At 35.3% G+C, this 19,353-nt stretch overlaps 1 protein-coding gene across 1 annotated transcript in view; it reads left to right on the top strand.

Moving 5' to 3' along the window:
• mgl (low-density lipoprotein receptor-related protein megalin) overlaps positions 1-19,353 on the top strand; it is an 890,817-nt gene that overhangs the window by 588,135 nt on the left and 283,329 nt on the right. The window contains exon 54 of the mRNA XM_090412774.1: positions 10,373-10,882. Coding sequence (XP_090268900.1) covers positions 10,373-10,882 — 510 coding nt within the window. The remainder of the gene's footprint in view (positions 1-10,372; positions 10,883-19,353) is intronic.

Raw genomic sequence — 19,353 nt, 5'->3', positions numbered from 1 at the left:
ATTTTTCAAAGACTTGATAAATTACCACACCACCATCAGTTGGAAACTAAACTGAAGCAAATGGGATTGGATGATAGATTAGTGAGTTGGATAGGCAACTGGCTCTCAGATAGATATCAGCAAGTTGTGAATGGGGAGCGAGGGTGCATTATCCTTGAAGAGGAAGGTCACTAGTGGTGTCCCTCAGGTTGTATGTTTTGGGACTATTGTTATTTAGTTTGTATATTAATGATATTGTGATGGGTTGAACTGGTGATATATAACTGTTTGCAGATTATGCAAATCTGGGAAGAGCGATGAGCAATCAAGCATATGTTATGGCCTTACAGAAGGACGTGAACAGATTGTATGAGTGGGCAGGGCAGCAGTATGGAACTGTTGGTTGTGTTGCAAAGTGTAAAATTCTGAAATTTAGTAAGCAGTAATGGGATGCTAAGTATACACTTGGTGGGGAAATTTTGGAGGAAGTTCAGGAGACAAGAGATACCTTAGAGTGGTGGTGAACAAGGATCTGTAGGTCAGAGGTTACATTGCACATTGTGAAGTAATCACATCAGATTATACTAATGATGTGGAGAACTTTAATATGCCACAATAAATCCATATCAGGCCTCACATGGATATATATATATATATATATATATATATATATATATATATATATATATATATATATATATATTGAACAGGGTCAAGTGAATGCTGACTAAAAGGTAATTGGTCTTATTTGTCTTTGGGAAATGGGATATGAAGACAGATTGAGGGAATGCAGTTTGCAAAGCCTTGTGAATAGGAGGAAGAGAGGGGATAGGATTGAGATTTAAGTTGGTAAAAGGTTGTGGTTAATGTGGAAGAAATTTTCCATAGAATGGTGGAAGGGGGGGTAGGGGTAGAATGGGGGGATATTTTTGAATGCTGTCTAACATTAAGGAACAAGTTCTTTGAATGGAGGACATTTAGTGTGAGTGTAGAATGCATTGCTTGACATTGTGGTGAATGAGGATACACTGAGTTTAAAGCACCATTTGATGGGTGTTGTGCATGTAATGTGTACCTCCCATGATTAATCTTTTGACTCCATGAAGGTGTGGCGTTAATAGTAGTAGTAACAGTAATAATAATCATCATCATCATCATCATATGTATCAAGGATTTAGGCCTAGCATGGCCTGTTCCGGCCTTAGAAGTCATCGTTGAATCGTTTAAGAAGTCGTCCTGGTTTTCTTTTTCCTAATGGCTTGTACTTTAAGGCTTGTTTTGGTAATCTTTCTGTTTTCATTCTTTGAACGTGTTCCATCCATTTATGTTTATATTTTTTTATTTTTTCTATTACTGGTTCTTGGTTTAATTCTTTCATAATATCTTCATTTCTTTTGTGATCAAATAGGGTATACTTTGCAGTTTTTCTCATAAACTTCATTTCTGCTGTTGTTAATCTTTGTTTGTCTTTTTGTTTTATTGTCCAGATTTCGCTTCCATACATTAAGACCGGTAAGGCTAATGTATTGTATACTTTTAGCCTGGTTTGTTTTTGAACTGGGTTTGGTTTAAATATAGAGTTAATTACACCTGTTATTTTTAAATATTTTGCAATTTTTACGTTTATATCTTTTTCATTTTCATATGTGATCATACATCCTAGGTAGTTAAATGAATTCACCTGTTCTAAAATCTTGTTATCTATTACTATTTTAGTTCTTGCTGGATCTTGTCCTTTAAAGGCCATAGTTTTTGATTTTTCCGTTGATATTATCATACCATAATCTTTGGATATCTCATTTAGATTTAAAATAGCTTTCTGTAAGTTATCTTCAGAATTTGTAATTATTATTTGGTCGTCTGCAAAGAGGAGAGTGTTTAAGTTAACTGTAGGTGAAGTTTAATTCCTTGATGTAAATTTTTACTCCATTTTATTATTATTTCATTTAAGTAGATATTAAAAAGAGTTGCTGAGAGGGGACATCCCTGTCGGACCCCTTGGTTTATCTCTCTCGTATATGATAGCTCGTGATTTAATCTTATTTGTATTTGATTATTTTCATATATATTTGTGACAGCTTTTAGGATATTATTTGGTATTTGTCTTTCTTTTAATATGTTAAATAATATGTTTCTTTTGACTTTGTCAAATGCTTTTTCAAAGTCAATAAATGCAATATGTGTTTCTAAATTATATTCTCTTCTTTTCTCTATTATTAATTTTAGGCAAAAGGCTGAGTCTATACATGATCGTCCTTTTCTAAATCCATTCTGTACCTCTAGAATAAAGTTTTCGGAATATTTCATTAGTTTGTTATTTAAGATTCTGGTATATATTTTGTAACAGGAATTTAGTATACTGATACCTCTATAGTTTTTAGGGTCATCTCTATTACCTTTCTTAAAGATAGGAATCACAATTGCTTTTTTCCATTCTATTGGGGGGATACCAGTTGAGTAAATTTTATTTAAAAATAATAGGAGTCTTTCTTTGAATCTTGTTCCTGCATATTTATATAGTTCTGAACGTAGCTTATCTTCTTCAGGTGATTTTCCGTTTCTTGTTTCTTTCAGGCTGATTTCTAATTCTTCTTCAGTTATTTCCTTTTCATTTTCGTTAATTGTTTGCCAGTTGTCTTTTTTAATATGTTTGTCTGTCCACAGTTCTGTGTAGTAATTTAGAAATTCTTCTAATTTCAGTTCAGTGTTTAATTTTATGTTTTCTTTGGTATCTGCATTTAGGTGTTTCAAAATCTTATATACATTGGGTCTTATTTTATATAAATCATATTCTGAATTAGAAACAAATTTATTCCATGATTCTCTATGTCTTTTTCTGACTTCTCTTTTAGCTATGGCTCTTATTCTTTTATATTCTATTTCATCTTCTAATCTTTTACTGCTTAACCATTTGTGATAGGCTTCTTTTTTCTTTTTGATTATTTCTTTGATTGTATCATCCCAGATCTTCAGTTTTTTTCTTTTATTGAATTTTTTTCTTTACTTTATTTTATTTTATCTAGATATTGGTTAATTCTTTGTTCATATAGCCATTGTACATTTGTGTCATTCAATAGTCTAGTTTTATAAACAAATGTTTCAATTTTTATTTCTGTTCTTGTTACTTGTAGCCATTTAGGTGGTAATCTTAATTTTATTTTGACAAGGAAGTGGTCACTGCTTATTTCATATCCTCTGTGAACTCTAACATCTAGTGATAATTTTGATGTCTTTTCATTTAATATGAAGTAATCTAATATTGATTTCCATCCTCTTGCTGCCCAAGTATATTTATATATGTCTTTATGTTTATAGAAGGAATTCATTATTTTTAGGTTATTATAAACTACAAAGTCAATCAATTTTTTACCATTTCTGTGTAGGGTGTGTTCTCCATGTATTCCTATATTATTATTAATTTTCGTGTTTCCAATTCTTGCATTTAAGTCTCCTGCTAAAATTATGTAATCATTTTTATTTATTTTATTATATATGTTTTGTAGCTGATTATAAAAATCAATATTATCCTGTTCTCTTCCTTCTTCTGAGGCATATAAACCAATTATTGTTAAATAGCCTCTATCTATTTTTATTCTAGCTTCTATTATTCTTTCATTCCATAATTTATAATGTTTTAACTGTTTTGAAAGGGAGTTATGAATCCAAATCATGACTCCTGCTTGTGCTCTTTGGTCTCTGTCGACTCCACTGTATATCACATTAAAATTTTCAGTTCTCATAGTTCCTTTTAATTTCTTTTTTGTTTCAGTGATTACTGCTATTTTAAAATTTCTTTCATTTAATAACTGGTCTAATTCTATTTCTTTATATGCTATTCCTCTTACATTCCAGTTCGCTATGTGTATTATATTTTGTCGTTTCCATTTTCGTTTTCCCTTTTCTATTCCAGGGTCGTTTCCCATAGATTCAATCCGATTATCTTTTTCTGTCAGCTTACAAGTACATGTTCTCCATGTCAGGGAACTAGCCTTACGATGGAATAGTTCAGTGATAGGGCTGCTACCTTAAGGCTTCTGAACTAGCCTTCTTCCGAATTTAAACCCATAGGAGGAATAGGGTATATTGAAGGGAAAAGAGTAGATTATAGAAGAAATATAGTAAGGTTTATAGAGAGGGCATAGTTTGTAAGGCCAGAAATGAAATGACCCCATGGCCCTCGAGTACTCTAATAGCATAAGGGTCATAAAGTAAGAAGAGTTGGCTGATAAGGCCTTATAGGAAAGATTAAAGTAAGTGGATCTTCCTCAAAGTAGAAGAAGGAGAGGATAGATCCAGCTAGGGGTCCATGGGAGTGCCGCTTCCCTTACAATCAAGATGATTGCCCATTATGGCCCTGTTGGTCCACGAGTCCTTATTCAGTATATTCGGACCACCCCACCATATATATATATATATATACACACACACACACACACACACACACACACACACACACATGGTGGGCTCCCCTATCCGCCACCGAGGGGATATGCTCTCTAGGGGCTACAGGGTCCCCTGAGAGAATAATAATAATACTAATGAAAATTGTCATCCAGTATAATCTCTCCAACTATATGTTTAATATACTTTTTTTGACCACTTGTTGAGAAGAAAAGGGATACAGAATGATCTGAGAAATTAAATGGACCTAATGCTGAGGTAATGGAAATATGTCTTAACAGTGGTAAGGCCTCAGGTTCGGTGGCTACTTCTCCATTTTTTGATGAAGATAGTACTGAATGTACTTAGTCTAATATTCAAAGTTGAGCACTGCTTTGCAGCTAATAGTGTTATTAATTTTTTCATTAACTTTTGCATTTTCTTGCATGCAGGGATTTTGATATTTTGAGGAAAAAACACATATAAAGATAATAATTAACTAATGAGATTTATTTAGGTAAATAAATGATCATGCAAATTTTGCCTTGTCACCAACACACTCTCTTAAACATAAGAAAAATACACTAAGCACATCATGCAGGTGCACCAAATGGAAAGCAAATGCAAACTGAGTATGAAAGTCAGTATCCTACATTCCTAACTAGCACTCTCTATGGGTGCAGTGATGGAATCTTGCTGAAGGTCTTAATATGATGGACTCTCAGATTTCTGATAAAATGAGGCAGCTGAATTTATTAAGATTAATGTTGTAGCACCATTGCAGATTCTAGAAATAGTCTTTCTCTGATTTATATTATGTATAAAAGGGAGAGTTTTCTCCTAGAACCTTGTGCTTTGACCACACCAGCCTTTCCAGGAAATCAATCACATCCGAGTCTCTTTATTAGCCACTCACTTCTCCTTCATAAATCAACTCCTCATCATCCAAACCCAGCTCCCCTCTCCCCTTCCCCAAAAAATCCATTATCGTTCCCTACATCCAAGGCATCTCAAAAAAAAAAAAAAAATAGTCATGGTATAACATACATACCTAATTAAAGCTATACCAAAAATTAGTTATCCTTATCTGCTCACAAAAAATCTTCTCCATCATCTAGATCAGGGCTGTCCAAAACATGGGGTGCATGCTGCCTGCCTGTGGGTTTTAATTTTCACGAGTGAAAAAATAAAACAAGAATTTGAACCGAATGCATATTAGATATTTTAATTCTATCACTATTCAATATTGGTTATTTTATTCAGTGTTTTTTTACATCACTATATACCCACGTGTTTTTCAAATATTAGATGTGTCAAAGAAGCATTCTCACACTGTTTTGTTGTAACGTGCATGCTCCGGGCACTCACGCAGAATGTGAGCATGCAATTAGTGCGCAGTTAATGTTGTTCATTTTAGCTTTCCTGTGCAGAAATTTCGCTGTTGTTCACTAAATGACTAGATATGCATTGGATGCGGCCTTCAGATAATTTTTTTTAATGCGAACCTTGGATTACCTAAGATCGGACATCCCTGATCTAGATAATGTTTTATTAAACTCTTTGAGATTGCTTAACCATACATAAATTTATGAGGGTGGTCTGAAAGGTTCTTGGCTTAACAATGAAAAAAAATTTATAATTTCAAAATTATTTTTATTTTTCAACGTAATCTCCCTTAAGACTAATACATTTATTCCAGCGATGCTCCAGTTCCATTATCCTGTCCCTGTAGTGATTCTCAATAAGATCTGCAAAATACCCCTCTACAACTGCAATCACCTCTTGATTAGAAGAAAAATGCTGACCAGCGAGGAAGAGTTTTAGTTTTGGGAAGAGATGAAAGTCACAGGGAGCCAAATCTTGAGAAAAGGGTGGATGCTCCAGCAATTCATAGTGCATATCCCTTAATTTTCCCATTGCCAAAACACTTTTGTGGGCAGGTGCATTGTCCTGATGAAAGATGATTTTTTCTTCTGCAAATCGGGTCTTTTCTCACAAATTTTTTCGTCTAGTCTGGTTAAAAGATCGGAATAATATTCCCCAGTTATTGTTTTACCCTTTTCAAGATAATTAACAAACAAAATGCCTTTAGCTTCCCAAAACATGATGCCATGACCTTTCCTGCTAATGGGACCGACACTTTGTGTTCTTTGGTACTGAACAAGCGGCTTCTGTCCACTGTTTTAACTGCTGTTTGGATTTGGGTGTGTAATGGTGCTCCAAGTCTCATCCATAGTAATAAATTGATGCACAAAATCAGTTTTATTCTTGTTAATATGCTCCAAGCACTCTTCAGAGATTTTCATGCTAGCGTGTTTTTGATATACTGTGAGCAAGCGAATATTCAAAATATATCCTACACATTCTTTTGAAATGCCTATAATCTCAGCAGTTTCATGCTTTTTGAATCGCCGGTTATCCAATAGCATATCGTGCACTTGATCAATGATTTCTGGTGTTGTTATACTTTTTTGGGTGTCCTTCACATGGATCATCTTCAAGGCTGGTTCGCCCATGTTTAAACTCGGCAGCCCATTTCTTAATTGTCGAAAACAAAGGAGAGGAGTGCCCATAAACGTTTATGAACGTTTAATGAATTTCTTTTGGATTTAAACCTTCTTTTACAAAGAATTTTATAGCCACGCGATATCAATTTTATCCATTTCAAGTGATACAGAGAACACTTTTGCTTCAGGCTGTATAAAACAAACTACTTGATAGAATGACTTGCAATTTCACATGAATGCTTATGACAGATGTACCTTCTTCTTTTTCTTCTTCCTTTCCAGGCTTATAGGCCAAGTGCCTGTTCCAGACTCAATTCCATCTTTTTAAGGGTCTTACTCTGCATCGGACACCTTTTGGGTGGTAATTTAAAATTTGTTTAGGTATTCTGTTTCTATTCATTCTGACAAATTTCTTTAGAGCACAGTTAAAAAAACATTGAGTTAAATTATCCTAGTGTATACAATTAACTATTTCATTTAGGGAGTTTGTAATTCCAAGTTTATTTCTGATTTTGTTACTTTTAATTTTGTCCATTATTGTGACTCTTTCTGTGCAGAAATTTCATTTCGGCTGATTGAATTCTGTTCTTCTTTCATCTGCTTTTTTTATTCTCCATACTCACTGCCATAAAGTATGGTAGGTTTAGCTACTGTATTGTAGATTCTTATTCATGTGTGTTTTTGTACGTAATTGTATTTAAATATTTTATGTATAATAATGCCTGTTACTTTTAAAAAGTTTGATAGTTTCGGTTCTGTTGCCATCTATGTTCGAGGCTGAAAACTTTTCAGCAGACCACCTTCGTGTATGTATATATATATATATATATATATATATATTAAGGATACCAAGTAATTTTATAAACTTGGTTTTTTTTACTCCTTCTCCCAAGTAAGCAAAACAGTTAAGTTTGTGCCTGAACATAGTTCAAGTCTAAAGCTAGTGCAGCACCAGGGCAACTCGTTGTAAAGCTCTGATCACTATTCTTAGTATTTCCCATAATGTAAAACACATCTCACTAAGAGATGTATACTGTTTTACTTTGAATAAGAAACTCTTGATGAGATAAAGATGCGAAAAGTTTTTTTACCTGGGATAATATATATTAAGGATACCAAGTAATTTTATATACTTGGTTTTTTTACTCCTTCTCCCAAGTAAGCAAAACAGTTAAATTTGCACCTGAATGTACCCACCTTTATAACAAGTTGCCCTGGTGTTGCACTGCCTTTAGACTTGAACTACGTTCATGCACAAACTTCGTTGGTATCCTTAATATATATTATCCCCAAGGTAAAAAACTTTTCACACATTTATATATATAATTTCATATCCCTATGAAATTTTTTATAAAAAGTTATTAGAAAGAAATTATGACAATAAACTGTTACCTGTGAAATATTTTAATTAAGAAAACATGATACATAGCATTATGATATATATAATATTGCAAATAATGAAGTAACATATCTGTTCCCGAAATAACTCAATTTAATAAAGATTAGTATTTCCCCCATCACTCCAGTTTTTTTTTTTTTTTTTTTTTTTTCCTGAAACTATATCTAATATAAGAACACAGTTAAAGAAACATTGAGTGACATCATCCTAGTGTATACAACATCTCTTTCTCCTGCAAACTAACTTACTTTAGACAAAAAATCTGGAAGAACAGCAAAAATCTGTTTGCTAAAAAATATGAATGGAACATAGAAAACTCTGTCCATTATCAGTACTGCAGCTATTCTGGAGTAGCAGACCATGGATACAGATCACCAGATCCAATTTGGAAAAATTGCCCTTTTATACAGAAGCACATATTAATCGGAGAGACTGTTTCTGCAGTCTATCATAGTGTTACAACATTGTCTAAATCTTAACAGATTTGGCGACCTCACTTTACCAAAAATCTAGGAAACAATCATTTTGAGACCTTCAGCAAGATTCCATCTCTGCCCTTAGGGGATGCCAGATAGGATGATGTGCCTTTTAACACTCAGTCTGTGTTTGCCTTTCATTTGGTGTGCCTGCATGCACATGTTAATGTATTTCTCAGTATCTGGAGTCTATAAAGTACCCTGTTCCTGTAAATTGGCATACTTTGGACAGACAGCAGATCAGCTACACTCTGCCTGGAGGAACATAAGTCATACATCTGCAACCATGACTATGGTCAGTCAGGCCTGGCTGACCTTGTCTTGGATACAACCCACAGGATCTCATGAAAAAAAACCACCATGCTCCACCACAGCAAATTCAAAAGAGAGAGACTATTCTTAGAATCAGCAGCAGCTCTCAGGAATCAACCAAATCCTAACAAATATGGTTGCATTAAGCTTTCTAAGATTTGGGAAATGCTTATCACCAGATGTCCCACTTTACATTCCAGGCCACCTACAACCGCCCTTAGAGGGCGCTCCACCTAGATAGGACTTTAGTGTCACCCACGTGGTTGGGCTTAGTATTGTTTGTTATTTGTATTTATGTTACATTAGTTTTTTTTGTAATCCCTGAAGATGTCTCATTGACTGAGTCGAAATATTGGAAGAATTAAATTCTGTTTTAATCCTTTCTGAGTGCTGTATACAATCCATTAAGCCTCCAACATGATGTCCTCACAGCACTTAAGCCTATACATATGTATTTCTTTGTGCCTTGAAGATGCCTTGGTGATCAAAGTGAAATGTTGCCATAATAATTTAATTAGCTAAATAAATAGTTAATTATTTTCTCTAGATGTATTTTCTACTCTAAACATCAACATGAGTGAATAATCTATATCTAAGCATCCATACCAGATTAAAGATGCCCAGTGATCATTTGTTAAGTGTATCTTCATAGTTCTGATTTAAACCGATATTTCTCCTCGAAGCTTTTACTATTTGTTGTTAAAAAATGCACATCATATTTTCCTTAATGTATCTTAATTCAGAATTACATATTTTAAAATGTAATGAAATAAGATTCTAAAATCTTTCTGTTATATAATGCTGCACTGCTTTAATTTTTGAAAATAAACAAAGTAAGAATCAGGACCTTTATTTTAAAGTTTCAGGTTTACAAATGCAAATTTCTGCACTCAAAAGTTGCACAAAAATTTGGAGCGAAGATGTATTCAAAGAATACATCTTCGTTCCACAATTATTCAAGATATTTTAATTTTCAAGGAAAGCTAAAAGTCCATATTGTGGTGCTCATTCCCATTGCAAGAAAGACACGTTGCTATATGAAAGAGTCTGCAATATTAAATAATTTTGCAGAATAATGAGGTTTATGTTAATGAAGGTCACTCCTTCATTAACATAACCTTCAGAAATGTTATTATTTCTTGATGTCTTTGGTATATAGACTATGAATTAATTTAAAATGGATTATTATTATTACTGTGAAAAGCCTCATTATTCATTAAAAATCTTATAACTTAAAGAGCATCATTTTTTCAAATTTTTATGTAATAAACTATACTGTCCTTACTTTATCTGCAAATGTATCTTTTGTAATTCTGCAGGTTTCCGAACATGCTCTGCAGATGAGTTTTCCTGTCGTAATGCCAAGTGTATTCGCACTACATATCACTGTGATGGAGAAGATGACTGTGGTGATGGTAGCGATGAGCTTGTTAAAGACTGTGCAACTGAAACTCCTACATGTTCTGGTGCTCAGTTCCGTTGCAAGAATGGACAATGTATTCCATATGAAAGGGTCTGCAATAAGCAGATTGATTGTGATGATGAATCAGATGAACCACCCCACTGTAATATCGATGAATGTGCTAAAGTAGAAACTAATCAATGTGGTCATAAATGTGTAAATACTCTAACTGGTTTTTATTGTGAATGCAATGAAGGATACAAGTTGATGAATGATGGAAAAGCATGTGAGGATGTTGATGAATGCCGAACAACACCTGGAGTTTGTGCTCAGTATTGCTTTAATACTCCTGGTTCATATTACTGCAAATGCAATGAAACTTATTATGAACGAGAATTAGATGGACACACTTGCAAACGGAAAGACAGTAAGTAATAGTAGTACTACGATTATTATTCTCCCTTTTTCTCATCATGCCTATTGGTTTTTCTAGTATTACTCATTAGATAAAAAAAAACAAATGCACACAAAAACATAGAGACAAATGTTAGTGCAAATATGCAATTACATTCAGAGACTATTTACCTAATTGTTTTAGCAAATACTTTGTATGTGTTGCCTAGGTATGATAATGATGAGCTGAGCAGAAGAGCGGTGATATTGAATGGCATAATAGCGAGAATGTGTGACAAGAGAGGACTGGTATATGTGGATGCTTGGAGTGCGTTTGAGGAAAGAGAGCAGTTGTATGCGAGAGACCGTTTACATTTGAATGAGGAAGGATGTAGGCATCTGGAGAGATTGCTGTTCTGAACGAGTCAGTGTGTCCCAGGGAGGATGATAGCAGGGGTGGCCTCTTGTGGGAATGGATACTTTAGAGAAGGGAGACAATGTCAGGTAACACTGAGCCCAGTGGAGTCTAGAAGGGATAATGCTGGGTATAGAAACAATGGCATTTATAAGCTGTATACTAATGCCAGGAGTATCTGGAATAAGGGAGAGGAATTGGTGGCGCAGATAGCATCAGCCTGGCCAAAAATTATTGCGATCACTGAGACGTGGTTGACAGAAGGGGATATAACAACAGGAATAGAAGTCGCTGGGTATAGCATTTTTCGTCAGGATAGGAGGGGAAAGCGTGGTGGTGGGGTGCTGCTTATGATAAGTGATGACCTATGTCCTCTAAGAGTGGAGAATTTGGAAGGAAGTGAGACAAATGATTTTGAGAGAGTATGGTGTGAGGTAGAGGTAGGCAAGACAGGATATTTAGTGGGGTGTTGCTACAGACCCAGGAGCACAGAGGATGGGGACCAGGAGATGTTTAGACAGCTAAGTTTGGCAAGTGCAAGAAGAATGATTGTTATGGGAGATTTTAACTTCAGTAGTATAAATTGGAGAGAGGAAGATGCATGTAGCAATAGGGGAATGGAATTTCTAGAATTCTTGAGGGACAAATGTCTTAGGCAACATGTAACAGAGGGAACAAGAGGTTCAAAAATTTTGGATTTGGTTATAGCATCAGAAGAGTTGATAATAACTGAGTTGATGTCTCTCCCACCAGTTGGAGAGAGTGACCATATGGTGTTGACTTGCAAAATGAATAGACATGCAGGAGTATCAAAGAGACGGGAACTTATGTGGAATTATAAGGCAGGTGATTATAATAGTCTTAGACTTCAACTTCGGGAAGTTTCATGGAAGGAGGAATTGGAAGGCCGGGATATCACCAGTGCATGGGAAATTGTGAAAGAATATTTGTTATCAGCAATGGTAAGTTGTATACCACGAGTGAAGAAGAGGACGCAATTTGGAGTAAAGTGGATGACAAACAATATTAAACAGGAATTGCATGCGAAAAAGAGGCTATGGAAGAGATATAAGGAGACAGATGAAGAGATGCATGAGGAATATAAGACACAGGCCAGAAGAGTGACTAGTGTGGTAAGGAAAGCGAAACTGGAATATGAGATGAGATTGGCCCTAAGATCCAAAGAAAATCCTAGGGAATTTTTTAGCTATGTGGCCAGTAGGAGGAGAAATGACTGTGGAAGAATGATATTGTGGGATAAAAATGGGAATAGAGTGACTGATGCAGAGGACAGAGTGGAATTGTTCAATGAACACTTTATTGTAGTATTTCATCCTAGAGGAGTCAGTTTTAATGCCAGAGGGATAGGGTTGGTTTGAGATTTAAAGGTACAGGAGAAGAGTGTGTTTCAGATACTGAGTACTCTGGATGTCAGTAAAGCTGTGGGACTGGATGGTATTTTGCCACGAGTTTTGAGAAAATGTGCTAGGGAATTGATAGTACCTTTAACGTGGCTTTTCAATGAAAGTCTGGCTTTGGCAAAGGTGCCCAGGGAATGGAAGGAAGGTAAGATAGTGCCATTGCATAAGGGTGGTAACAGACTGGAAGTGTCTAATTATAGGCCAGTCTGTGTGTCATCAGTAGTTGTTAAGATCTTGGAGAAAGTATTGAGGGACCGTATACAGCATTGGGCAGATGAGGGTAATGTTATCTGTGAGAATCAACATGGATTTGTGAAAGGACGCTCTTGTTTTAGCAATATGCTAACCTTTTATAATAAAGTTACAAGAACATTAGATGAGGGAAAGGCATATACTGCCATTTTCTTGGATTTAACGAAGGCATTTGACAGGGTGCCACATGATAAGCTGATATTTAAGTTGCAGCACATGGGTCTGGATGTCAGATTGGTCAACTGGATTCAGGATTGGCTGTCTGATAGGTATCAGAGAGTTGTGTATGGTGGAGCAGTTTCCAGGAGGCAGAGGGTTACAAGTGGGGTCCCACAGAGCTCAGTACTAGGACCTATATTGTTTAACCTTTATATCAATGACATAGCCAGTGGATTGCAGGGGGGATATTCAGTTGTTTGCGGATGATGCGAAGCTGGGAAGGATTATTAGTAATAGTGCAGATGTGGTAGCCCTGCAAGAGGATTTAAATAAGCTAGATAGATGGGCAAATGAATGGGGGTTTCAGTTTAATGCAGCAAAATGTAAGGTCTTGAGGTTTGGGAAACATCGATGGGATGCTGCATACTCCATAGGAGGAGTTATACTGGAGGAAGTAGGGGAGACAAGAGATCTGGGGTTGATGATTGATAGAAACCTGAAGTTTAGGGGACATATTGCAAAGGTGGTGAAGGTAACACAGAGGATTGCTGCTATTATGAGAAGGACACTGACCTGCAGAGATAAGAGGGTTATCATTCCGTTGTATAAGTATCTGATCAGACCACACTTGGACTATTGTTCTCAGATTTTGTCCCCAGGATTTGAAGGGGATAAATTAACTGTGGAAAGGATACAAAGATGGTTTCAGGACGGTACAAGGATAGTTATGAGGATCGGCTGAGAGAATGTGGACCGCAGAGTTTGGTGGATAGAAGAAGGAGAGGCGATATGATTGAGACTTTTAAACTGTTGAGAGGTGGTTACAGGGTTGACACTGGGGAGTTCTTTCGCTTGGTTGATCAGCGGGAAGGAGTGATGACAAGAGGCCATCCCTGGAAGTTACGAAAGGAAACTGTGAGCAAGAGGGTAAGGAGTGGTTTCTTTGTGTGGAGGGTGGTTGAGCCGTGGAATGCATTGCCTGATGGAGTGGTGGGAGCGAGAACAGTCAGTGAGTTTAAAGAGTGGTATGATAGACTTTGTGTTTCTCAGGGGGGGACCTCCCCTCGATGAGTCTTGACAGACTTTATGTCTTAGGAAGAACCTCCCTCGATGAGTCTTTTGACTCCTTGGAGGCCTGAATAATAATAATAATAAAATAATAATAATAATTCCAGTTGTTCAAAAAAAAAAAACTTTATGCCACATACTGAACTGAATATGGTATCATGGAAACATTAAATTACATCTGTCTGAAACTAACAAACAAATTCTTTTATATTATTTTTATGACAGTCCTACATACTAAAGATTATGAACCTAGAACACATGAATGCCATTGGTAGATTCAGGTAATCCAGGAATTCTAATCAAGAGAACAAATAGTAGTAGTACTTCTTAGTTCACCTCAGAACTAATAAGCAAAGTACTGGTAACCCTTGCCATTGAAAATCATCAGCAGGATCTGCTCATATCGTAGTTTTTCTACTTTTTTGATAGGATTCCTTTTTTTAAAAAAAATAATGAATATAACTGCTGTTTTAATAATACTGACTGAATTTTAGATGTAAAAAAAAAAAAAGAAGGTATCAAATTGTTTTTATAGTTCACATTTTTTAAATTTCTGTTCTTTGTTTTCTTAAACAATAATATTAATGGAATGAAAAGACAATTTAGCCAGATTTATCAACATGTTGATTTAATGCATTTTCTATTCTTATATTTTATCGTTCTCAAAAGTTGCTTTTATCTTTCATACAGATTGACTTATGATGTAGACTCATTGTATGTGAATAATGATTTAATATAATGATAAATGTTTAATTTAATCCAAAAATAACTCCTAGAGCATTTTTCCGGGTATTTGTGTTATAGTGTATGTTAATAATCCTTGGAATATTAATATGAGGACATATATATTTTGCTTTATGGTTTGCCAATTGGCTGGCGGCATACTCTCCAACTGACAGACTATGGGCCCAATTGTACTGTGGGAATGAATGTTTTGTGAACGTTTTTCAGTTGGAAATAAATTTCATCAGTTTAACGTGTATTCACAATCCTAGTTAGCAGCAGCAGCAGCAGCATCAAGTGATTTGGAAAAGTTCCACATTTTTCCTCTTCAGCAGTGTTTCAAAATTATCTAATCGTTATCCCTCACAGTACTAATATTAATGTACTATAGGATGATACAGTCTTCACTAATCAGAAATTGGTTGGGAAGCAGGCACGTAGGCATTCTAGATAGATTTTTTATTATTATTATTATTGAAACATAATCTTATGTACAAAGGTCACTATGAATTATTTAGACTGGATGATCACTCTGCATTCAGGCAGAGTTTATATAAACAATGATGGTTAAAAAATTGCATTCACAAGAACTTATCAAAACAGTAACACCAATATTGGATCATTCACATGATTTTAGTCAATTATATAAATAGGAGATTCCTTCTCCCCACTTTATTTTTATTTTTGAGGGAGAATAATGTTACTACTAGGTTGAAAAGTTGACAATGATGTTCTTGCTCTGCTCAGCCAGGAGTTGATACCTTTGGTTCCAGTGTTGATGGAATCAAGGGTGTTTTTTTTTCCTTGTGGTGATGATGTTCATGAAGAAGGCAACTTCTCAACTTTTGTTTGAAGACTGTTTTAAGTTATGAATCTGAGAGTCAGTTTAGAAATAAAGCACTTGAACAAAGACTAGAAACCATGCATATGAGAATACTGAGAAAAATTTAAGGGAGTGAACAAATGACATGAATGGCAAAAGCATATTAAAATGAGAATATTAAGAAAAAAATTGACATTATTGGCATTTAGGAATGTGTTAGTGGGCTAATCTCAGGTGATATGGTCACTTAAACAGAATGGGAGAAGAAGCAAAGCAGGTGTTTGATACCAAGATTTGAAAATTTAGAGAAAACATCAAAGCAAATAATAATGGTAAGTACTTGCTGGATTTATGTTCAAGACATGGATTAGTTATTACTAGCACCATGTTCCAGCATAAAAGTATGCACAAATTCACATGCAGAGAAGATGCAAGAAACAAGCAAACTGTTACTATGTTATTGTTGATAGTGATGTTTCACCCAATGGTTCAGATCAGAAGAGTATACAAAGGATTTAAAACTGAAAGTGATCATCCATTTAGTTTTGAGCAGGATAAAATTGAATTTCTTATTGAAATGAAGAGTAGAAAATAAGGGGATAAACATCCTATGTTGTTTTATAGCCAGTAAGCTAAACTAAAGATCGATAACTATGATCTAGAAGTTTCATGCCGAAAAACTATCGTCGAAGGCAATTCGAAGTAAAGGTGGAGCAAGCTCCCTCACTATTCTTAATATTTTCTCATAATGTAAAACACAGCTCCTAGGAGATGTAATACTGTCATTACATTATGAGGAGAGGTCACTACCGAGACCGGTTTCAACCTTTTTTGAGGTCTCATCAGTGAGTAGGTAGACCTGGAAGATATCAAAGCTTAGTGAAAAGAACTTACATACCTTCACTATACGAATGCCATAAAGGTGTAATTATATTTTAGTTAAGATAAAAAGCCAAATGGCTAGTTTTCTGGCACCTTAATTTAGAAAATAAGGGGATAAACATCCTTTGTTGTTTTATAGCCAGTAAGCGAAACTAAAGATCGATAACTACAATCTATAAGTTTCATGCCGAAAAACTATCGGCGAAGTAAAGGTGGAGCAAGCTCCCTCACTATTCTTGATATTCATAATGTAATGTAATTCTCATAATGTAATGACAGTATTACATCTCCTAGGAGCTGTGTTTTACATTATGAGAAAATATCAAGAATAGTGAGGGTGCTTGCTCCACCTTTACTTCGAATTGCCTTCGCCGATAGTTTTTCGGCATGAAACTTATAGATCGTAGTTATCGATCTTTAGTTTCGCTTACTGGCTATAAAACAACAAAGGATGTTTATCCCCTTATTTTCTATATTAAGGTGCCAGAAAACTAGCCATTTGGCTTTTTATCTTAACTGAAATGAAGAGTGTTTAAAAATAACTTTAAAACTAATCAAAGTTGAGTAGCTTTCTGAAGTGAACTGTAGACTCAAGTACGTAAACATTATTCAAGAAAAAATGAAATAATTCACTGGTAAACTACTAATAAATTCACATGCCTCTCTGGACAAATTGATTGATTTGGCCAGAGAGGCATGTGGTGAGGTAATCTGCAAGGATAGAAAAATCAGAACTCCATAGGTAATTAACGAGGCATTCAAGGAAAAGAAGAAAGCATATCGCAAGTTCCTGGCAAGTAAGCTAGCTTGTGCTCTTGGAGAATACAGAGAAAAATGTAAGACAGCAAAGCACTGTGTAAAGCTAGCAAAACAAAATTATGACAAGACTTTGAAGGAATGAAATATCAGGAAGGTGACAAAATATTCTGGAGACCATTGAAAAAGCTTAGAAATAGAGAAAAGATTACTGTACAGGGAATCAGAGATGATAAAGGTGACATGAAAACTGCAGATTAATATATTCTACAGGGTGGCTCTTAAGTCACAAAGGGGTTAAACATTTTTATTTATTTATTTAAAAATTTTTTATTAATTAATTATTATTATTTTTTGTTATAATCAGATGCAGAACCTGGAGTTTTTTATTCCTTATGAAAAATCACATCATGTAAATGCCTCCCCTTTTCAGCTTCACAAAGCCAGGCCCTTTTTTATTGGCATGTTCCATGACAGTTGTTAATGTTTCTGGCTGCGGCACTCTAATTTCTGCACAAATGTTCTCCTTCAGCTGTTGGATTGTCTAGAAATTTGTCACATACACCTTTTCTTCAGGTAAAAGGAAGAAGTTAGTAGCCAACAGATCTGGAGAACATGATGGACATTAATTGCCGATCTTGTCAAAATCATTTGCTAATCAAAAATATGTCTTATGAGTTCCACTGTGACTCTAGCAGTGTGAGCAGTGAGAAATCTCCAAAATAAAATTTTAAAAATCTGTTGGTTCTTTATTTCATAATAACAACAAAAATAATAATAATAAAATAATAAAAATGATTGATAAATAAAAAAAATTAAATGTTTAAACCCCTTTGTGACTTATAGGCTACCCTATATATGTCTGGAGTAATTACAGTAGTAAACAAATTAATCCGAAGTGCAGTTTTTTGTTTTGCTTTGGGTTTTGTTTTACTTCACAATAATTTTGGTTGGTTTCGGTTTACTATTTTTGATTTTGGTTTCAGTTTACTATTTTTGGTTTTGGCTTTAGTTCACTTTTTTGGTTTTGGCTTTAGTTCACTATTTTGGTTGAATGCTGCACGTTTTAAATGTTTTAACTGTCTTTATGATGTTTATTAATAGAGTTGTGCATTTTTAATATTATTATTATTATTGAGGCCTCCATGGAGTCAGGAGAGTCATTGTGGGAGGACCTTCCTAGGAAACACAGTCTATCATACCACTCCTTGAATTCATTGCCCATTCTTGCTCACGTCACTCTATCAGGCAATGCATTCCACGATTCAACCACCCTCCACAAAAAGAAACCATTCCTCACCCTATTGCTCACAGCTACCTTTCATAACTTCCAGGGATGGCCGCTTGTCATCGCTACTTCCCGTTGTTCCACCATGTGAAAGAACTCCCCAATGTCAACCCTGTAACTGCCTCTCAACAGTTTAAAAGTCTTGATCATATCATCTCTCCTTCTTCTATCCAGCAAACTCTGCAGTCCACATTCCCTCACCGATCCTTATAACTAACATTGTACAGTCCTGAAACCATTTTTGTTATCCATCTCTGTACCCTTTCCATAGTTAATTTATCCCCTTCAAATCCTGGGGACCAAATCTGAGAACAATAGTCTAAGTGTGGTCTGATCTGATCAGGGTCTTATACAATGCAACGATAACTATTTTATCTCTACAGGTCAGCAGTCTTCTGGGTTACCTTCACCACCTTTGCAATATGTTCCCTGAATTTCAGATTTTTATCAATCATCACCACCAGATCTCTTGTCTCCCCTACTTCCTCCAGTAAAGCTCCTCCAATCGATTATGCAGCCTCCCATCGATGTATCCCACCAAACTTCATGACTTTACATTTTGCTGCATTAAACCGATACCATTCATTTGCCCATCTGTCTAGTTTATTCATGTCCTCTTGCAGGGCTGCCACATCTGCACTAGTACTAATAACCCTTCCCAGCTTCACATCATCTGCAGACAACTGAATATCGCCTGACAATGTCATTGATATAAAGG

This window comes from Typopeltis vanoorti, chromosome 23 (assembly GCF_054136105.1).
Source record: "Typopeltis vanoorti isolate ZY-2024b chromosome 23, IOZ_Tvanoo_1.0, whole genome shotgun sequence".
In the NCBI taxonomy this organism is placed as follows: domain Eukaryota; kingdom Metazoa; phylum Arthropoda; class Arachnida; order Uropygi; family Thelyphonidae; genus Typopeltis; species Typopeltis vanoorti.
The sequence above is the reverse complement of the archived record's forward strand: the minus strand, read 5'-3'. Positions and strand labels throughout refer to the sequence as shown.